Source organism: Tauraco erythrolophus, chromosome 7 (genome assembly GCF_009769465.1).
Source record: "Tauraco erythrolophus isolate bTauEry1 chromosome 7, bTauEry1.pri, whole genome shotgun sequence".
NCBI lineage: Eukaryota > Metazoa > Chordata > Aves > Musophagiformes > Musophagidae > Tauraco > Tauraco erythrolophus.
Window position 1 is genome coordinate 15,289,752 of NC_141471.1, and position 23,521 is coordinate 15,313,272.

Here is a 23,521-nt window from a genome sequence, read left to right on the forward strand (position 1 = left end):
CAGAAATAGATATTTGAGATTGAGATCTAGAAAGTCTCAAAGATTTGAAGACTATGATATATTTAGTGTCAAAGCTGACATCTCCTCATCATCAACTCAAGCTGCAAAGAAAGAGTTTGGGGCAGTCTGAATGTTAACAAAGCATGCTACCTTTTCAGAACAACTAGAAAGGCAATTTCACCAAACCTTTCACCAGTTTACTGCTATCTTTGAGAGAGCTGTGATCTGATACAACAGTCTGAAAACCACGCTGAGCTAATACTCTTTTAAAAAGACTAAAGTTTACAGTATCACAAGAGAAATTGTTTCATTCCCATTAATTCAGGTAAGAGATTAAACGGCGGTTGGGGTTGAGAGAAGAGGAGACAGCAGTATTTTAAAACTGGATCAAACCAAAAGTGATTTGTTTGTTCATGTATTTTAAATAGCTCAATTTGATTTGATCACTGTTTGCTGAATTTCCACAAATATCCAAAACCAGGACTGTTACACAATGTGAAAGCTACAAACTTTACTTTAGAATGTCTGTGATTCTTTTGTATTAGGTTTGTTTTCTATAACAGACTGAAAAAAGTATTTTCAACTTCATATTCTGCAACTCTTTTACAAATATTAGAAATTATTAACACCATTTCGATTCACATTTCCCTTTGCATGGTTTTCACATTCAATATTCTCATGTTAACCAAAATACTAGAACCTTTTGATGCTATCATGCATAAACACTGACTGAAACAGATTTGGCAAAAAAAATACATTCTGACATCAGTGATGAGTAATGCTACCTTTAACATCATTACTTCAAGGGCTGTCTGGCACAGTGACTGCGAACAGTCTCACAGAAGCAACTCAAAACATAGAAGGTGAGGGGAAGCTTAACACATTAAGCATCTGGTTAAACAGCAGAAGGGTTACGTCCCTGGCAATGGCAAAGAGACTTCAGAGGTTGTAACCTCCTTTTGGGTTCTATCCTCTTAGGTATGCAACAGTCAGGTCTAATAGCTTCAACAAATATCAACCATCCATTCTGTCACAGCAGTATGGTCCCATACTTCATATGTTTGGAAATGTAAGTGCTTCCTTTTCCAAGAAGAGAGGGAAAAGTAGCCAGTAAAAAACATCATGAAGTATCTTCATACTCAAGCACACGTTCTTTCAAAGAAAGAGATTACTTATCAGTTACTTGACTTCGAGATGCGTTTCCTTCTGAACAGTTATACACTGTGTATGGACGTACACACTCTCGTCATCCAAGGTCAGATAACTTCTCCCTCCAGAGGTTACGTTCACATTCAACCCCTTGTACCTCAAACATCGCCGATATGAAGTGCGCAGTGCACAGCTCCACGTGATTTCTGTCCCTGCTGTAAACCTAAACACAACAAGTTCTCCAGAAGTAAAGCAAAAAGTACTTCTGGAAAAGGAAAAGACAGGGAAAACCCATCCCGGATTCATCTAGTAAAAGAGCAAAGGACTCATCACACTCAGGCACTGAGTAGCCTCTACAAAGAAAAGCCAATGCCAAAAAACAAGCACAGAGTTTTAGGCAGACAAGGTTAGGCTGATTTCAGCCATTTGGTGACAGCATACCCTTGAGGAAACACAAAACGGTGACAAGGCTGCAGGTTCATAATGATCTAACTTCAACTTTGCTAAATGTCTTGGACTTGTATTTGGCAGGCTGATTTTAAAGCCATATTTACAACAGCCTGGCAAACTTCTACAGGGCTCACTCTGTAAAGCGCAAGATGTAACGTTTGATGCCAAGAGACCACAAGGAGAATACCTCTCAAGTGCTGAACCTAAGAAGTCCCAGTTTGCAATGGCAATGCTCTCCAGACTCTGGAAAACTTTCTCTACTCACTCTGACAGAAGTTCTCACATTGTAACTCCTGACCCATGTCTAGTTGAAAGCCAGTACTGAGAGGTCAACAGTTGGTATCTCAGACCAAGACAGCAGACAGCTGTACTGATAGACAGAACATGACAAAGCTTACGAAAGTGATTCAAAGAAGAACCCATGAAGGATGTAGATTTAAAGGAAAAAAAAAACAACAACTCACAATTCAAAGTATTTTGTCAAATCTGAAAGTGGTCTAAGTACACTCATCTTACATTTTTATAGTTAAATTTAGCGGATCTGAGCACAAGGCAACACAATGCAGTATGGCCTCTAGAAATCTTGCAAAAGGAATATCCAATTTCGCTTTGAATACCAATGCAGACATAACTCTTCCAAGATACAAGTTTGACTATCATCAACATTACCAGAATATTTCAATCCAAATTACTCCTTTTAAGAACAGCCCTATATCTATTAATATAAGATCTGTGCATGCAAGACAGAACTCGATTCAAATGAAGCTGAGAAATTTTCCACCTTGCACCTTTGCTCTTCGAAGAAAAGGCATCAAGGTTCTGTACAGGTGTACACTTCCAACAGCTTCTAAAGACAACCACCAAAATTTTTTACAAATTAATATTTTCTTACCTAATTCTTTTGATGGCTGGATCACCAAAACAATATCATGTCAATTCATTAACTGGCTGAAAGTGAGGAATGCAAGAAATTCAACCGTAAATGTGATCTTATTCTACATTAATTAATTTTATTTTAAAAATAACCCTTTAAAGACAGAAATTGTCAACTTTGCCTCAATGGATGAAAGACATCTAATTTTTACTGGTTTCTAATTTATGAATTTTTGCTTTTGCAGAAAAAGTAATTTTACTTTCATCACAAAAAAAAACTGCAGGAGTATGTAGCAGTATCTATTACACAAGCTAGCAAAAAAGCTATCTTTTACCTATTAATAATGTATAATAGGTCCTCCTTAGCATTGGAGGTTATCTCATCACATCATAGTGCTCCAGCCTAGACATTCTTAATGTCTCCCCTCCTTCCCAACAGGGAGGGAGACATTAAGAATGCTTCAGCACAAAACAACGTCTGCCCTCTAAAGATTATCATCTTATTGAATAGCTTGTCTGCCTTTTTAAAACTAAATGGCAGGTATTTCTTTAAAATGTCTGAACTCCAGAGGAGGAAATAAAACCACAAAAAAAAACCCAAAACCCTACCTCCTACACAGTTGAATCCCTTAGCATTTCGCTAGTCGTCCCCTGGCCAAAGTCATAATTAAACAAAAAAATGAGAAAATTAAAAACCATGAAATTCCATTTGAACATAAACTCCACCTTTTTTACTGTGAGGGCAGCCAAATACTGGCACAGGTGACCAGAGAGGTTGTGGAGACTCCATCCTTGCAGATATTCACAACCCAACTGGACACAGTTCTGGGCAGCCTGCTCTGGCTGATCCTGCTCCCACAGGGGGTTTTGGACTCGGCGATCTCAAGAGTTTAGACTAGATGATCTCAAGAGGTCCCTGCCAACCTCAATCATTCTGCCATTCTTTGATAATACACAGACAACTACAAACTGAGTATTAAAAGACAGCATATTAAAATACTTTACTTCTGAACAAAACCAAGACTGTGAACAAATATTTGGCTGAAAAAAATCCAAATAAAAAATCCACACAGATGTCTGAAAAGGAGCGCACAGTTTCAGTGACCAGGCACATTACCTCTTGGTGAGAACCAAGTCATCCTTCTTTTCTCTTATTTCTGCACATTTGCAAGAAAATTAGTAGGAGAGATGATTGGAAGTTGGCGCAAGGTACATTTCAGTCACTTTAAGTTGTCTTCTCCTAACTGCACTCCTCCAGAGGCCAAAGAGGGAGAAGGAACTACCCGTGTCCTTCTGTAACAGTCAAAATACACAGATGCTGGACCAGCAGCACAGCCGTGAATTCCTCAGAAATACTTCGAGTTTCCCACCCCACACCAGCAAAAGCAGACGGGAGATGTCCCACACGAGGTCCCTGCCTCGCACAGGGGTTAGCCACTCGACATCCGCCTCCGCCCTTCGCCATGATGGAGCACCTCACCTTCAGAGCCTGCCAGGGAGGAAGATAAGCGAAGAAAGTCCTCCTCATCTTACACCAGCGAGATGTCACGATGAGGCCTTTCGGCAATTAGATTTCTCTCAGGGCCCGTTTGACCAGAAGAAACGCTGTGGCAGTCCAGCCCCGAGGCACCAGGGGTGCGCCAGGCAGGGAGGGCAGCAGTGGCCGCCAGGGAGCTGCCAGCCAGGCCCGCGGCACCGCTGGGCAGCCAGGGGCCGGGCCGGGCCTGTCCGCTGGAGGCCTCTCCGCTTCACTGTTCTTCACACAGTGGCACAACTGCGTCAACCCTGCTTTTCTGGATGGCCCAAGAGAGGGACATGGACTCCAGCTTTGAGCACAGAGCAGGAGGCAGGTGTGGGGTGGCTCTCTGGGCCATCTGACCAAAAAGAGGGACTCACAGAAGTAAACTCCGGACTATTATTCTGAGCCTCCAAACTGAAGGGCGTGTGTTTCATCTCAGTGCTAATTGACTGAGATCCATCAGAACTTCAGAGATGTTAGTTTTAACTGAAAGACCTGAGGCTCATGCCCAGTATGGCTGAACCTTCACGCACAGCACTCAAGCATTAAATCCAGATAAACATAAAAAGTGTTTTCCCTGGAGACCCAGCAGAAGCCGTCCTACAGCATCAGTGACAGCTTTGTCTCTAGAGCAACACTAAAAACCCCAAGTGCAGAAATAAGTTTTTTCTTCAGAAGCTATTGCATGAGCCAATAGATTTCACATGTAAATCATCTCATGAAGTTAAACCACAAAATTTGAACTGAACTATCAATGAAAGAAGAAACAAGGGGATGACATCAACAGAGAAAACCAAATAAAATTCTTGGCTTCATGCTCCGTTCTTAAAGAAAAAAAAACCAAACAGTATTCCCAACGCTGCAGGTATCAAAACTATAACAAATGCCGTAGGTATCAAAACCAACAAATAAGAGCTCATAAATATTTTGCAGTCTGCTTTGTGTCTGAGGACCCAACAAAAAGCAGTTGCATTCACTCTTGAAAAGATACCTATAATGTATATCAAGTATCTAACACACCAAATACATGGCATCAAACCTTACCAAGTAACTTCTAACTTCTGATGAAGAAATTCTGTAAGATGCTTTTTAAAAATCAGTTCCTTTATTTCACAAGGGGTTTTTGAAGATCCTTCTAAGGGGTCTATACAGCTTCCTGAAGCTATAATTCTTAGTGCTGGCAAGGATATTATTTCTCTCGAGCACTGAATGTTTCAGTGTGCCTTTTTAATGTTTGAGAATTCTTATTGTGTCATCTTTTATCCATTGACTACCAAAGAAGAATTCAGGTATGACTACCATACAGAACATGTAAAGCATATTTTTAGAACTCCAGACACGGTCATTGAATGCACAGGGATGAAACAAAACAAACATGCATTAAAAATGTACTTGCAAAAGACTAAGTATGTTCTGTACAAAAACTGGAACTAGGAAAGAACCATGTGTTTTTTTGTTTTGTTTTTTTTTTTATATATAATACATCTTCAAGATACGCAAATGTTTTAGCTATGTTTGATCTCATCTCAACCCTTTAAGACCCTATTCCCATCTTCCTAACAAACACAATCATCTTGGGAAAGGGAAAAAAAGTGCATATTAATCACCCTGAAAAGCCCAGTCTCCTGAAAGTGTTACCTTGTCACCTTTTAACAGACCTGCTGTTATACTAGTCCTTTGTTAAATATCACAGACGTGGTTTTCAGTATACCTTTGCTATAATTTTCCTATTTAATAGCAAGACTTACAGAACATGAGAACTCTGTACAAACTGATAATTTAAAAATCATAGCAGTTCTGAATATCACTTTATTGTTTCTTCTCATCTTTTCACATTTCAACTTACCTTAGATCGTGGGGAAATCTGACTTGGGCCTGGGTGATTCTGAAGGTGCCCAGCATCTTCCTCTGGCATGGAATCCACTGCGTTGTCATCCTGTAGTGATTGAACCATTTCCATGGTCATCCGTCTAAAAGTAAGTACATACACATCTAAATAATGCAGTACAGGGGAGGTATATCAGGTACCTCGGGAGAAAACAGCAACCCCAGACTATTTCGTATTTGGAGCAGACAACTAATAACTAGATTATAATTAGATTTCTCTCAAAACTATCAGATTAACTGAAGTCCTTTCTTCCCATTCCCCCATATTAAAATATTCATTCCTATAGCCAGGAGCTCTAAAACAAGTACTCTGGAAAGCTGCAAGGAGGGGCAGTTCTGGAAACGGTTCTCAGGGGAAGGACAAGCACCAAGTCCCTGGCTCCCGTGCAGTGCTGACAGCAGGGCTGGGAGTGCAGCACTCCGGAGCATCCCACCAGCACTGCCTGCAGCAAGTCCCTCCTGCCTCCTGTCTCCCACCAGACAAGGCTCCAGCTGACCAGCAGCCACGTGCTGCGACGGCCCTCTAGAACCTCCTGAGATACCGGCCCCTCGGCTGAGATCTACGCTTGAGTTGTCTGCAAACTACTCGCGGCTCAAGATCCACAATGATTCTTCTCGTTATGCAGGTTTAAAAGTAGGGTAAGCTTCACAGAAGAATAAGCGACTCTCTGACCGTTAATTTGAACTATGAGTTTAAACTCCATAGAGGAAGCTTCCAAATATATCTGCTATATAAAAATGCAGTTACCTGGCAGTTGCTTTTCCATATTTCTTGGCATACTTAGTCATAACGGAAGGTGTATGTTTTAAAACAAGAGCTTGGTTCTCTTCGGCTCCCTTTCTCTCCTACCAAACCCTGCACTGCACAGAACAGAGACAGGGAAGGGTCAGGCACAGGACAGGATCAGGCAGAGGCAGGCAGGATGCCCCACGGGCACGCTCCCACCTACACCTTACTTACACAAGGAACTGAGGCCGCAAAAGGAAGCCATGATGTAGTTGTGGGATTTAACAGGCAGCAAATGTCGCTTCCTCAGGTTCAGTTACTGTAACTATGGGATGGCAAGCCCATCTGAACTCAAAGCTCAACTAGTTCAACTGACTGATAGTTACTGCAGTTTTTTCTCAGGTCTTACACTGAGACCGGGAAGGAAGTCTGCTATGCGCTTGACTCCCAGGCTCCTCAGTTCAGTCCCACACTTTAAAAATTAACTACATTAAATCAAATCAAATGTAAATGCAACTCCTTTTGCAGCATTATTTTACAGAATATTCCACAATCCTCGAGAAGAACAAATTTTATTTTATTTTTAAATCACCCTTTTTGCCTAAAATAAAGGCATAAAAATAGGAAAAGGAATCCAGTCAGACGATGTGGAGAAACACATGTCTAGCTTGTATTCCTCTAATAGTATTCTACTGACCAGACTTAACAGACTGCCTTGCCAGCATGACCTCAGCTGCTATAGTATTACAGCCTGTGGTAGCCAAGGTGTACACAGATCAAGATTTTACAAGTTAACATTAGTCTTTCTGCCAACAGAATTTATATACTCTGTGCCAGTATCAACTCAGAATACATTCATAAGGAGACATTTTACACCTGAAATCTTACTACATTTCTGTCATGTTAGTTACTACTAATTACATTTTTCTCTAGTTAGAATCTAATTAAAGATCTACTGAAATTTACCAAAGCTGAGCAACCCTGGGGAGAATGTTTTCACCAAGCTTTCCACCATAATTTTCCATAATAAGATGTTTACCTTATTAAATCAGTCTCATTTTAGACATGCATTCAATGTAATAATAATAATAAAAAAGTAGGGAAAAAAAATATTTCTCCTTAGTAAACTAGGATCATCCATAGAGTCTCAAACATGAAAGCTTTATCTGATTCATGTAAGAACGACTCCATGAGCTTCAGAACAGCTCACACACCAAGAAAGATTAAATAATGCATAGGTACTGGCAACACATTCATTTGAATCTCTTCCTAAAGATGGGAATATAGTCAGAGTTAATCCACTTTACACAGGCCCTGAAGTATTTTCTTATCCAAAGCCATCTGTCACAGACAACCTACTGCTGGAAATAACCCCAAGTATTTTTATCCCCACCAAATGCATTTCATAGACATTTTACCTGGAATTTTATCACGTTGTGAAAAATAGTATTTGTTTGCTAAATTTTAGCTTAATTCCTCACTGATTGCAGAGCACTATTTAAAAAAAGAAAAAGTATTTATCTTTACTACTACGAGTAACAGGATTTGTCTCCCAAAGGCTTTTCATCAGCTATGCTCCAGAACTGAGTTACCAAATAGCTATGAGGAGGGCATCAATCAGTGCAGCAGAAAAGCTAATAAAAAGTTATTCCTAGTATTTTACAAAATACATTACAGAGAAAAGACTGTATTTTTAGATTATCTACATTAAATTAGAAAAACAACAAGTATTTACATGCCAGTGAAATGACAAATATAATTCTTATGACATACATGAAAAACTCAAGATAGATTTTCTATCTATAAGTCTCTTAACACAAATGATTACCTATCTTCAATCTTTAGCAAAGTGTAGTAAAATCTGAAAATTCGTATACTGCTATTAATTAGCTTTTTTTGACTGCCATAAAATTCAACTGTTAACCTAGAACACAGCTAAATACTCTTTCTAGGTAAGTTAAAATCCACTTCTTTTTGACAACCCGGGAATTCTAGTATGTTTGTAAACAGAGACTTGACTAAAATCCAAACATAAAGACCTAACTATAGTCTATAAAACCAAAACAAAAATAACAAAGGATATAAGTAATTTTAAAAGCTATACTAGTTATCTTGGCTTAAAACTTCAACGAGAAAGGTGACTGAAGACAAAATGTAGCATGTTAGTATCATAATTCAGACATGTTACAAGACTTTGAATCTTCGGTGGACATAACCATAGGGGATTGCTAAACTTGCAGGCGAAGGCCAGCTGCAGTTATTTGAGCCCAAGAGCCTTCACACAGGATCACGTCACTTTATGTGGGCCTGTGCACAGGTCAAGATCATGCACACTAAGAAACTCCTGAATTTCACAGCTCAGTTATCACTGTCTTTAGTGCACTCTTATAAACTCTCAAATTTCTATATCCTGAGTTGTACAGGTTTTGTATTTCCTGTATTATCTCATATATTGTTTTACTATGAATACATTGAAGTGTTTTTAATAAATATAAAGAAAAATACAGAGCGGGATCATCACTGATGTTTTAGGAAAAAAAAAGTTATATGGACTGTGGTAAGAAATCGTTATTAATCCAATCCAGAAACTGCAACATAAACAGTTTCCACATGTATCACGTTCAATCAGTCTACATGGCAAGCAAATTCTAATCTATTTATTGCCTTTAAGTTCCAAAGTAAGAAAATAAAAATCTTTTGCCAAGCACTTACAATCCTTTATAAAAGTGTATCAGTAGTAGTACACCTTACACTTTAAAGTTTCTACTACCTTCCTCCTATTTTAAAGAGCCAAGCAAACAGTTTTAAAGCATATGGTCTTAGGTCCTGTTTAAAATTATATAGCCTTTTTCTTCATTGTATGATTAATTATATATAAGCTTTAGTTTTAAACTCAGTATTAATACATTCATTTCTTACATTTTTCACCCTGGTTGCTTACCATCACTGAACAGTAATTTTAAATAGTAGTCTGGATTTTTAAATTAATAAACAAGTTATATGTCTGCCCTCCCGCAAAAAGGGGGCAAAAAATGTCTTTCCATAACATGAGCAGAGATACCTGCTTCTTCCTACAAAATAGCAAAGAAATCTTCAAGATCTGGCAGGAAGTTTAACTGTTAACTAGCTAGCGACACTTCAATATATATTAGCATGTGTTTACTATAGTCACTGAGACTAAAGTACAGTAGGTCAGTGGCAGGTAAACACTGATTAAAAAGATTCATATAGTGCCCATCAAAAGCTTCTTCAGCTGATAGCAGCAGCTTCCCTCATGGAACAATACTGACAGACAGCATCAGCTAAAGGAAAATGTTACTCAGGTGACTTAGAAAATTGGAATTCATTTATAGCTAAAGGGGTGGACCTTTTATACTTTTGTCCACAGATAAAAGGTTAGGGATAGCATTCCTATCAAGACGTGTTCTTGTGTAATAAAGCGCACAAAACCCCTTCACTCCCCCCCCAGTACTGTTTGTTACACGACTACATCACTGAATATTAATATTTAACAACTGTTGGTGAAATTAAACTGCATACGAAAACTGGTACAGCACTTTGCATAACTGGAAATGTGTGAATGTCTAATTAAACACCCAGAGACATTTTAAAGACAACTTCTTTATTTCAACAATACTTAATACATCAGTGACCGTTTACAAAGGCAGCTTATTACAAAAGAAATTCTAAGAGTCTAAGAAACATGTTTCAGCCCTTTCTCTCAATCTCTTCAAAAGCTTTTATTCACCAGGAAGTGACTAGAAAGCAAAGATGTGAATTTACAAGCACCTATTTTGCATTTATTAACGACCCCACGGTGAGCGTGGAAAGTCTAAGAACGCACTAGTTTCAGAAGAGCATTGTGTTTTCAAGAATGAAGTCTATAATCTGTTTTACTACACCGCTTTGTGAAGCACACTAACCGGCAAGGTGGTCACAGCATTCAGCCGGGTAAAACGAGAGACAGTGCAACAGACCGGATTCTGAAAGTGTAGCCTTTCTGTTTAGTTTTCAGTAATCAGCAGAATGCTAAGTCTCTTGGGTCTCCTAAACTCTAACGTGTTTTCTCATTTTCTTCCCCGAATATCTTAGCAAAACTCATTAAAAAAAAATAATTAAAACCCTTAACCTGCTGTTACTGTAAGCACAAGCATGCTACCCACCACTCTGCATCTGCCACCTCAATAACCCGGACAAGACGGTGCTGAGTCAGCTGTGAAGAGAACACACGGTCCTCGTTTTTAAAAGAGTCCAACCAGTCCTTGCTCAGGTAAGAGGATTATTTAAGCGCCAGCAGCTGCGGAACCGTTTAACTGCTACAGGACACGCTGCTCTGCTCGGCACCAAGTAAGATGCTGACATGGCCGCGGCGGATGCAGCCAAAACCCTCGAACTTTAAGCAAGACCTAGCACTCGCGAAGCCCACTGTGATCCTCTCCCACCTCGGAAAAACCTATGGAGAAGGACGTAATCAGGCCCACCGGACTTCGGGGAAAAAGCCACCGGGCACCACGGCCAGCGCTCTCCCCTCCGACAGGGCACCCCGCCGGCAGCCAGGCAGCACGCCAGGGGTCCCAGGGACCCTCCGACTGCAGCGGCAAGGCACGCTTCCAGACCCCTCCCTCGCCGGGCCGCCGACAGGCGAGTTGAGCCCCTCTCCCTCCCACGCCTCGCTCCTGAAGAGGGGCCGAAGCCGCCGGCTGCCAGGGTCCGGCGAGCACCTCAGCTCCCGGGCCGCCACGAAGCCGGGGGCTCCCTACGCCCCCCTTCCCGGACTAAGGAGACGTCTCAGAGCCGCCTGGCACAACGGTGCCGGGGCGCGAGGCTGCCGGGCCCTGCGCGGCACCCCTGAGCGCGCCGCGCTCCCGGCCAGCGGCGAGGACGCGCCTGCGCCCCACTCTTGCGCGCTCCCGGCGGCAGGGGCCGAGCGGAGCGGCACAGCGCCCCCCTTCCCTTCTCCCCTTCCCTTCTTCCCTGCCCTGACCGACCCGACCCTCCCGTCCCTGCCCTCCGCGCTGCCAGAACCAGGCGCTGCCCTCTGCGCTCGCTCGCTCCCGGCCCGCAGGGGGTCGGGCTGCGCGCACACGTGTCCCCGCCCCCTCCCGCACTCACCCGCCGCCCTGTACGTGCTGCCCCCGTCACAGGGGGTGGGGGGGATTGGGCCGGGCGGAGCCGCACGTCGGTCTCACGTCAGCGCTGATGCAGCCGCGCCGCCGCGGGGGCGCTGAGGAAATGGCGTCTGCGGCGACTCCCAACCCCAGCGGCCGCGGAAGGAGGAGGAGCCGCGATTCAGGCGGCGCCGCCGATTGGCTACCGGGCGCCAAACGGCTGGCGGGCTGGCCAACCGGCGCGCGGGGCTGCTGGCAGCGCCTCTCATTGGCTGGGGGGCGGGACGAGCCGCTTGGTGTGGGGGAGGTGCGGGCTCGGGACTGTCGGGTGTTGGCCCGGCGGGTTCCGCAACCGCTGCGGTGCGGGGCCACCTCGGCGCGGGCCGGGGCTCCGTCGGCGGCAGCTGTGGGAGCGGCGCCGCTTCCCGGGCCAGGTTCGTGGGGGCGCGTTGTCGGCCGTCCCCCGCCGGCAGGGGCAGTTGGCTGGGCTGTGCTGCGGCTCGGCGGGGCGGCCTCCGCGGAAGCCAGCCCAGCCGAGGCTGGCGCTTGCCCCTGGGCTTCCCCGGGGAAGAGGCCGCTGCACAAACTGCCGGTTGTCCCCGGGCGGTCCGGAGCAGTGAGGTCCAGGGAGAGTTGTCGCGGGAGCGGCAGGCAGCCGGCCGGCAGGACCGCCAGCAGCAAGGCTGCTCGCGGAGCGAGCGCCCACGGCTTGTTTTGGAATTCTTCTGCTCACTGAAGCACATCCCTTGCATCAGTTACTCCTCATAGTGCGTGTTTTTCCTGTCGAAGTACGACATCGTGCTTTTGTATTTATTCGGCTAAATAAATCAGAAATTGCCAAGAGGTAATAACGAACGAGAGCGACGTGCGTGTTTCCCCGCTCGCTGCCACGGGGTACGCTGACATGTCATGAGTCTGTGTTCGAGCGTTGCTCCTGCCAGGAAGTGTAAGGCCCGTATTCTCAGTTTTAGTAGCGTTATTAAAGTGCCGTAAACGCCTGGGCCTTGCAGCCCTATTACTCGTGGTGTTCCGACATAGTGTGTCTTAGTGCTGTTTAGTATTTTGCAAAGTAGTGTCAGAAGGGTTTATGATGCAGTGTATTTTAAATTACATGTCTATGCCTTACGCCACTTACATTTTGAAGTTACATAACGCATTTACCCATTTTCTCGTGGTTTGTTTTTTTTTTTTCTGTGAGAAACTATTCAATAGTGTGTTAAATAAGAATGAAAAACCTAAGTTAATTTCATATGAGTCATTGTGATTGAAGAATTGGAGGATATGTGTGTCAGGATTGGCAATATGTCTGTACAGGTCAAATATTCAGTCTTATTCATGGAATGAAGAGAACATCGGTATTGAATTCCTGTGTTTAAAAAAAGCCAATCTCTAACTTCACGGAAGATGAATTAGATTTGTTTGCAAAGGTTTTTGCCTTTAAGTATTGAAGTTTATTAATTTGCCTCACAGAAGTTATTTAACACAGCTATCAAAAACACAATCTAGTGCAAAGAGTACAAAATTTTTCATGTCCCTATTGCTTATGCAAGTTTTTAGTTTTCATCCTATATTTCCTTTGTTGAAATATCAAACAACACCCTCTTCCTGTTTTGAGTTCTGTTTCCCACCTTTTGTTTGTTGCATACATTTTATGTGTCTTTTCAGGGTTTTAAATGGGAGTTTCTTTTCCCATGATTAATAACCTTCTGGTTTGACAGCTAACCCATTAGGTACAGAACCGTTATGCCCATTCATCAAAAGGTGTGCTTCACTAGAAAACATCTGGTGAATTAGAAAATATTTGATAGAAAAATAAGATAATCAAATGAGCAAGCAAGCATAAAAAACTACTGAGAATAACTCTACTGAAGCCTTTGGAAGAAATTTCATCTTTGCTTTGTATACTCGAAAAGCCAAAAGTAGCTGTTGTGATACTAGTAGCACCTTAAAAATATTTTTGAAGGTAGAAGTCTGATTACAATATGAAGAAATTTTGAATGAGTGTGTTAAATAACGGAAACCACTGGAATGAGTTATTTATAAACAAGCTGAAAGTTTCCATGGAACTCTTACAGTGTGAATTTGGAAAAGCAGTTATTCTCTATTAGTTTTCAAGTACGTCATAAGCAGTTTTGAAATGTTTAACTAAGAATTTATTACTATTTATACCTCTTCTCTCTGATAATTTAATGAAGCGTATGAGAGGAGTGAGTTAACTGCCAAAGGGATTTAGTCCTTGATAATGCAACGACAACTATCCAGCTTCAGCTCTTGACATGGCTTACTGAAGCTGGTCAAGTTCTGCTGGGGTTTAGTCTGGGATTCTGGCCACATGGCTGGTGGGCTGGAAGAGGAAGACAGCGAAGAGGAAGTGTTGCATTCTTACTGTGGCAGGGTTGGGGCACTAGATTTGTTAGCTGAGGCCAAAATGACCTTTGCTACAAAAGTGTGTCACTTTAACTAAAATAATTCTAAAATGGTTCTAATTCAATCAGTATCAATCCCTAATATAGAATCATAGAATCATAGAATGGTTAGGGTTGGAAGGGACCTCAAAGATCATCTAGTTTCAACCTCCCTGCCACGGGCAGGGAAACCCTCCACTACACCAGGTTGCCCAAAGCCTCATCCAACCTGTCCTTGAACATGTCCAGGGATGGGGCATCTACAGCTTCTCAGGGCAACCTGTTCCAGTGCCTCACCACCCTCAGAATGACTACCTCGGTCGTCTTTTCTTGCTGACTTGCAATGTCCAACCTGATGCTATATCCTGCAGATTCAAGGAAGTATCAATGATTCAGTAGCAGTTACTTTTTCATTATTTTTTTGGCTTTGGTGGGCAAAGTCAGAAGTTCTGTGAAGAGAAGTTAAGAGTGTAACTGAAAGAGCAGTGTCAATTTAAGCAGCCCCTAGTTGCCCTGGCATCTCATTCCCACTTCCTCAGTTACAGTGATACAACCGCTTAGGCAACCTAGAACCCTGTCGGGGCAAGTAATTCAAGTTAGAAACAATCTATCAAGAAAGTTTCTTTCAACCTGGATCAATTTGTAAGTCTGGTCCCTCTGCACCAGGAGGCGGAAAGAGGTGCTACCCCAACTGAGGAGAGGTTGATACATGAGCAGGGAGTTGGAGCAACTTTGCTTGGCACTGACACCAAAAGAAATGCGATACTTTCTGCAGAGAGCATAAATATTTCACCAATGCATATTACATCAATATGAAAACCATCTATGTAATCTTCAGACAACTGATTTTGTATAATCACAAAATCACACCTGTTCTTTAAATGGAGTATTTAAGGAATAAGGTTAAAAACTTGGTGCTTTTCAGTTACAATCTTATGAAGCACCTATGTAGTTTTCTTGTAAAAAAGTTCATAGATTGTCACTGCATAAGTAAGGACAGAAAAAGGGTTATGCTACCTATATTGTTTCTAGATTTCTTTGTTATTAGAGCTCAGACATTTGAAGACAATATGGGTTAGACTGACAGAAAATCAGACTGGCATTCTATTTGAAATAACACTGGTATTTAATAATTTCACTTTGATTATGCATTATAGAAATGATCCCAATATTGCCGTCTTGACTGATGTTTAAATGTTTGTACTGTGGATTTTTTTCATCCTAGAGCTATTTGATGTGTTACATATATCTCTTTTCAGCCCATTCCAGACCTACAAATCCTAAACATGATGAAGTGTAACTTTAAGGTTAAAGAAACGTTAAAGAAAAACCTTTATTCAAATTATGTCTGAAATGCCCTAAATGTTATTTATATAAAGAAAATGATAAATTATAGGTAGTTTATTATGCCAGAAATAATTCCCTCTGACTGCTCAGCCAAAAGATGTCCAGTCAATGTATTCTCACCTAACACTTGATGAAGCTCACTGTTAGGCTTTTCTAACAGTGTTCTGGTTTTCTTCACTTAAGCAGTCTGGTGTTTGATGTCTACATCTTTGTCTCCTTAAAGATTGCATGCTTATAATTATTGTCATAGGTCATAAATAAATTCCTTATTGGGTATATGAACCTATAAGAGACTGAATTACCGTAAAATAATTGCACACAGATCTCTTCACATACCACTCAAGTTTTAGCTGGTCATTAAATAACTCCACCTCTACTCTTTCGTTTCCTGTAAAGGAACAGAAGGACAAGTGCAGAACTTGTAGAGTGGTCACAGGAAAGTGAAATCAACACAGCCATTGTTTTCACAACTTATTTTGTAAGTGTGATAAAAGGCAGAAGTAACCAATACTCTCATGATGCAACAGAATCCTGATCTGTCTGAAACACAGCACAGCTTAGTCAAGAAGCACACTGTAATGTGTATAAAAAAATATACTGTAAAGAATATAAAATATAAGACTAATCATTTACCTATTTTTTTTTGACACACTGCTAGCAATGCAAGAAAAATATGCATTTCAGTTGGCTTACGAATAGAAACAGAAATGGCACACCCTTAAAAAGGCAAATACTGAACAATATTCATAGAATCATAGAATCATAGAATGGTTAGGGCTGGAAGGGACCTTCAAAGGTCATCTAGTCCAACCCCCCTGCAAGGACAGCGATATCTCCAACTAGATCAGGTTGCTCAGGGCCTCGTCCAACCTGGCCTTGAACATCTCCAGGGATGGAGCATCCACCACCTCTCTGGGCAACCTGTTCCAGTGTTCTACAACTCTCATGGTAAAAAATTTTTTCCTAATATCCAATCTGAATCTACCTCCCTGTATTTTAAAACCATTACCCCTTGTCCTATCACAACTGGCCCTCCTGAATAGCCTCTCCCCATCTCTCCTGTAGGCCCCCTTGAGGTACTGGAAGACCACTATAAAGTCACCCCGGAGCCTCCTCTTCTCCAGGCTGAACAGCCCCAACTCTTTCAGCCTGTCCTCATAGGAAAGGTGCTCCAGCCCTCTTATCATCTTCGTGGCCCTCCTCTGGACCCTCTCCAACTGGTCCATGTCCTTCTTATGTTGGGGGCTCCAGAACTGGACGCAGTACTCCAGGTGAGGTCTCACGAGGGCAGAGTAGAGGGGAAGAATCACCTCTCTTGACCTGCTGGCCACGCTCCTCTTGATGCAGCCCAGGACGCGGTTGGCCTTCTGGGCCGCAAGAGCACATTGCCGGCTCATATTGAGCTTCTCGTCCACCAGTACTCCCAAGTCCTTCTCCTCAGGGCTGCTCTCGATCCATTCTCCGCCCAGTCTGTATTTGTGCCTGGGATTGCCATGACCCAGATGTAGGACCTTGCACTTGGCCTGGTTGAACTTCATGAGGTTGGTACGGGCCCACCTCTCCAGCCTGTCAAGGTCCCTCTGGATGGCATCCCTCCCTTCCAGCGTGTCGACGGCACCACACAGCTTGGTGTCATCGGTGTAAGCTTGGTGTAAGCTTTAACATATTGTAATATGTTAAAGCTTAGTAAGTTATTTTTCTTCAAAATGTGTGTAAGTTTTATAAAAATATTACACATCTGTAGGATTATAAGTATTTAGTTATGTTTCCTTTCCTAAACTATGTTAAGATGAATGTAGCACTGAGTGACTGTATGAGGAGTATAAGAGAAAATTACTGATCCTTTTATTCTTATTTTTTGCTACTGCCCATCACTTGAACCTCTGAAATTGATACTGCCTAAATTAGTGCCGTGCTACAATACCACCTCGACTTTTGTGGATTGCAGAAGCTAGAAGCACAGGAAGGAATAGCCTTGAGGAGTCCTAGGTATGGCTTGGTGAGAAGTCTAACCTAACAGCTGTGAGGCTTCGCAGTACCTCAGCTAGCTCTGCACTGCCTTGTGTCATATAAGTAACAGGAGTTCTTTATTTGGAAGGCTTGGAGGTTATTATTTTTGAAAGGAATATCAAGTACTAGTCTAGTCCATTTTTAAAAATATTACTTTGATTTTCTTGGGTTCGTAAGGATTTTATTTTGGATAATAATTTGCAGTAATGCTATATAATATTTTACACCCGAAAGCACAGATTTACAGTCTGAAACATTTCAATGTGGTTGGTTTGTGAGTTTTGGGTTATTTTTAACTTTTTTAGGTTTTGTAATCAGAAATCTAATTTTATAAATACTAAATAAGAATCACAAGTGATACACTACCATCTGGTAAGTCCTATAGTTTGAAAGGAGGGGTACTTACTGATGCACCAAACATGCCAAAGTAAACCAGTGCACACCAGCAGCCAAACAGCAGTCACATTATTAATCACTGCTTGAACAACAATGCAAACAACTAAAATGATTTGAGACTGTGTAGTTAGATATTTGGTGTGGGGTTTGTAAGAAAAGCGTTATGAGGAGAATTGACATGATTCAGAGTGTCTGTTTTCTCATCTACAATTCTTAGGTCAGTTCTCCACCACTGTTGTCTCTCCACACACTGGAGACAGAACGAAGGAAAAAATGGGGAAATCCATAGTTTGGCAAATAAACTGACATTCTATGAATTGCTCTGTACTCATTTGTCACTTACTCATTTAATGAAAGAAATTATTATAGTGGAAAAGTTATATTCTGACTAGGTAACAGTGTAAGGTGGCTGAAATGTTTAAAGGATTGACTGGTGAGTTCAAGATACATGAATGATGGTATTTCTGCTGCAGCAGAAAAAAAGAATGACAATCGAGGTCTATTACATGAAATTTTCTCGTTTCTTTTGCTGAATAATGAACTTTCCCTATATAATAATTTCCTCATAACGTGAACATAATATGTACTTCACAGTATTCATTACCATTTACAATTCATTACTGTTTGTAGAGATCTTCGAACTTCTTTGGTGAAAAGTAAAAGATTTGTGTAAAACGTTATTTTGTACTTATAACATCGATATTGACTGATGTCACTTTCCAAACAAGTGTTTGAGTTCTGTTTAAAATCTAAATACATAAAACTTTACTATTAAAAGTCTTCTGAATAGACTATGTTAAAAAAAGTAGAGAGAAAACAGAGTTTACCAGTATGAATATGTTCATAAAAGGTTTAAAAAGGCTCAGGAGCTTAATGGGAATATACTGTACCACAGGAATGTGCATACCATAAACTGTTTGGTGTTGTACGATCATGCTTTGCAGAAGATTTATCCTTTAAAGGAAGGTAAACTGATGCAATAATGTGGCAGGCACTAACACAGACACTGAGAAACTACCTCACACAAAGGTGAATTACATCAACCATTCAGATAAGGCAGTAAAAGACAAACACATATAAAGATCTCATATTCATTCAAAAATATGCAATGCAAATGTGAAAAAAGTGCTAAAAAGAGTTTGCATTGGGTTAACAGTCTGGCTGTAGACTATATTTTCTAGCATCTGTGGGTTGTTTTGGATGGGGGAGAAGATTTTTTTGTTGTTGGTGGTAGATGGTTGTAAATGACAGTGCAGAGCAAAAATGGAGAATAAAAAATGAAAAGCAAAAGCGACTGAATAAATGGAACTCACTAGCCACAAAATAGAGGTGTCTGGGAGCTATAAAGAGAAGGAAGAGATACAAGTGACAAATAATTAAATGGAATAGTATTCATTATAACAGGAGATTATTGGGCTACTCGCAATGTAGTTTGTGGCAGAGCTTCTGTACTTCTTTCACCTCAAGAGTTGCAAGTTCTTAATCTACCAGTAAGACAATACATGGCTAAAGCAACATATTTTTCCTGAAGAGGAAATCTGTTTTATCATATGCTAGCTCAACTAATCCATCTCCTTGATGATGCTATTTTACCAGCTGGCTTCTTTGTGAACTGTTTTTTTCTCATTCTACTTGTCTGCTACTTTTGCACATTACAGGAGGTTTCAGTCTCCATTAGGTATGAAAAATGTGTTTTACTGAACTATTTGAGAGACAAATATAGATATTTATAAAATCATTTCTCAAAAAAAAAAAACAACAAGGAAGCTGACAGTGAAATGTCTAGTTTAATTTGGAAAATGATATTTTCAAAATGGGCACTAGATTTTTTTCTATTTATCATATTTTAGCGAAGATGGCTATTACTTGCTCTTTTACTTGCTCTTTTTTCCTTTTTTTTTTTTTTTTCCCCTGGAAACAATAGCTCTGCAGATTCAACTTTGTCTCAAAGCTAAGTTGTATTTTCTAGGATTCATCATCTCTGAGGGTTGTGCAATCACCGAGTTCAAATGTTTTTCTTCCATCTAAGTGTATTTATACATACCCACACACACACAGATGTCAAAGAGCAGTATGCTGGGTTTACATTTTTACTATAGTGGTAGAACCGCTCAAGATTTACATGACTCATTTTCTCTGAAACATTGTGCCTAGCAAACGGAAAGAAGCAGACTTCTTCCTCGCGCAGTATCTGTTGAGCAGTACTTTCTCATTATGTTACGAGCATCTCCTTGTGAGGATTACTTTAATATGATTTTTAACATGATTTTACTATGGTGTGCATGATCTATGATTCTTTTATAAAAAGCAGTCACACTGCTAAAAAAGGAGGTTGTGAATCAGTATCTGAAGGCAGTTACACAATTTCTGAATTAAAGAGGAAGGAGAGGAGTTTAGAATAATACTGGCCTGGTTGTAGTGTTTTGTTTGGTTCACTGCTGATAATGTAAACAAATGTATTTCTTAATCATGAATGGGCAGAGGTAAAATAACTTACTCTGGAACTTGCTGACTTTCCTTCCGTTGCATGCAGTGCCCTCATGCGGCTCTTTTGTTTTTGTAATGCAGCCAACAGAGATGATATGTAATGTTTTAACAGTTTTGTATACTCACTTCTCTTACTGCACTTTTGTAACACATACTATCTTTGGGATTTTTTGCATATAAGCTAAAACGTGAAAACTGCAAACAATAGCTTATTTACTATAGTAAGCTTCAGGGACAGTTTTATAATAAAATTAAAACTCTGAAAGGAAAATCCTAGTAATTAATTCAAACTGAGCCAGGTAACAACCCAGCCAGGACTCCTCCATTTTCAGAAAAAAAGTCACAGAAGAGCTTCATTTGAAGCTCTTTTATTATTTTGCCAAGTTTTCTTAGATTAGCAATGTGATAAATAGGAATACTGAAAGCTCTTAAATGCCAGCTTACTTGTTTGTTAGTAGATTATTATATCTAATTCCACCCAGCCCGTAACAAGTAAGTACCTGAGCTGTCTGCATTTGATACATTCACTGAACAGGAAGGATGTATGTACAGCCTTGTAATGGAACAAATGGAAGCACCAAACGATACCTCACATGTAAAGCTATTCTATATCTGAAAAGTTCCCTAAGTAGAATCACTTAGATTCAAAGGTACTGCATTATAGAAGTTTTGCAAATCATTGATCTTTAAATGCAAGTTCTAAATACACAATTTTACTTGTCAATAATGTTACAGAACAATTTTTTTTAGCAATACTTTTTTTGACAAAAAATACAGGAAAGGAAAATTATCTAGGGTTGCTCATACATACAGATAATTTAACTCCTTAGCTACAATGACATGAAAATAAGTTGGTGACCCTTTTTAATAATGAAGGAAAAAATGACATTTGCGAATGTTTTTCAAGCAATCTCAGGTCCTGGGGAAGGACAGAACAAATCTACAAACAAATGAGCTTTAATAAGGCCAAGTGCAGAGTCCTTCACTTGGGGTGTAAAAACCCCAAGCATCGCTATAGGCTCGGGGAAGAGTGGCTGGAGAGCTGCCTGGCGGAGAAGGACCTGGGAGTGTTGGTTGACTACCGGCTTGATATGAGCCAGCAGTGTGCCCAGGTGGCCAAAAAGGCCAATGGGATACTGGCGTGTATCAAGAATAGTGTGACCAGCAGGAGCAGGGAAGTGATCCTGCCCCTGTACTTGGCACTGGTGAGGCCACACCTGGAATATTGTGTCCAGTTTTGGGCCCCTCGCTTTAAGAGAGATATTGAGCTCCTGGAGCGAGTCCAAAGAAGGGCGACTAAACTGGTCAAGGGGCTGGAAAATAAAACTTATGAGGAGAGGCTGAGGGAGTTGGGGCTGTTTAGCCTGGAGAAGAGGAGGCTGAGGGGAGACCTGATTATGGCCTATAAATACTTGAGAAAAGATGGTGGGGAGGTAGGGGAAGGACTCTTTACATTAGTGATGGGTGATAGAATAAGAGGAAATGGACATAAGCTTAGTCAGGGGAGATTCAGGTTGGATGTTAGCAAGTATTTCTTCTCTGAAAGGGTTGTCAGCCACTGGAATAGGCTGCCCAGGGAGGTGGTTGAGTCCCCATCCCTGGATGTGTTTAAGAAAAGGGTGGATGATCTACTTGAGGATATGGTTTAATATGGGGATTAGGGATGGTTGGACTCGATCTCTAAGGTCTTTTCCAACCTAGAAATCTATGAATCTATGAATCTATGAATCTATGAAATCTAGGAGTTGAACGAAGCAGCTGATGGCTAACTAATAAATGTTTTCTGGGAGAGCTCAGCTCCTGTGTGTTTTCCTATTTCATGAACAAGAAGATGTAGATTTTGTTAGCCTTAGGGTAGGCTGTGCAAGTTTAAACGCTGGAACTGCTATTTTTTACATATTCAGCACTGCCATCTAGTGAACATGATTGCAGTGAGCTGCCATTTCTTACCAAGAATTAAAGGGGGTTAAGCAGATGAAATAATCACACATTTAACATTCTTCATAAACTTAAAAAAAAAAAATTAAAGCTACAAGAATAATAGTTTATTTCTGTGAATATTTATAATCACAAAAGGCACGGTCAATTTATACTCATAATTTGTGCCTCACCACATGACAGACAGCCACTATAAATGTCTATATTAATATCTGTAATGAAATAAAGGTTCATTCCTGGTTTAATTTAGCTTGTTTTTAGGAAAGAAAATACTATTCTAAAATTATTTTAGTATTATTTTCTGCACCAATAATACAGACTAACTCATTTAGTGAAAATTTAATATAACATTAATAATCCAGCATACACTTTGTGCACAACTAAAGAATGTGGTTGCAAGGGAAGGAGAGACAGGTAACTTGCTCAGAATTTAGCAAATATTCTCTTTTTCTACATGAAAAAGGCTGAAGGATCTGTTACTGTAAATATGGTATTTGAAATTGGAGGCAAAAAGAGCACATACTAACATGGAAGGCACCTGCAAATGAAATGGTGGTGGTGAGAAATGTGGACTATTTACTGCCAGTTTGGATTGCAGTCTGTAAACCTGCTTCTAAATAAAGCAGCAAGTCACATAGTGGCATGTTTCATGTAGCATTTGTAGTATCATAGGCCTGTGGGATTCCTAAGTTTGGACCAGAATAATAGGGTGTTAGAGGTAGCATAAATATAAACAAAATAGACAGCTCCTGCCAAAAGAATTTATTATACAAGAAAAGAAAACAAGTTAATACAGACAGAGAAACAGAAGTATCAGATAACAGAAAACAAATGCATATAAACAACAGGGGAAATTCAGGAAATATGGCAATACTGGTTAGAATGATGAACAGACTGTATAGCAGATGTAATCATAGAAATGTTAAATTTGTATATGTGGTGTGGCAAAGTTTTATGACGGCATATGCATATATTACAAATTAACCTGTGTAGCTCACTACTGTAATCATGAATTGATGAAGAATCGATAGGAGTTTACTAGGAAGAAGTTGATTTTTCCATAGGACCAGCCTATGAAAAATTTCAGAGTTTCCATCTGTGCCACTCGCCTGTGACTTCACTAGCTACAGCTGCCAAAAGGCAACACTGAACCCAGGTTAAGCAGGATATTTAAAGAAGGTCTGGACATTTGTTGTCATCAAGATATGCAGCAAGACATGGCTAA

General features: G+C 40.8%; 1 protein-coding gene across 4 annotated transcripts in view; it reads right to left on the minus strand.

Moving 5' to 3' along the window:
- The window catches only part of CREM (cAMP responsive element modulator), a 35,853-nt gene extending 24,039 nt beyond the window's left edge, over nt 1–11,814 (minus strand). For all 4 annotated transcript variants that reach the window (XM_086615025.1, XM_086615027.1, XM_086615026.1 and 1 more), the window contains exons 1-3: nt 11,718–11,814; nt 6,627–6,739; nt 5,838–5,961 (exon numbers count right to left, since the gene is read on the minus strand). In XM_086615025.1, coding sequence (XP_086471151.1) covers nt 5,838–5,961; nt 6,627–6,667 — 165 coding nt within the window. In that variant the 5' untranslated portion in view covers nt 6,668–6,739; nt 11,718–11,814. The remainder of the gene's footprint in view (nt 1–5,837; nt 5,962–6,626; nt 6,740–11,717) is intronic.
- Nucleotides 11,815–23,521: the final 11,707 nt, after the last annotated feature.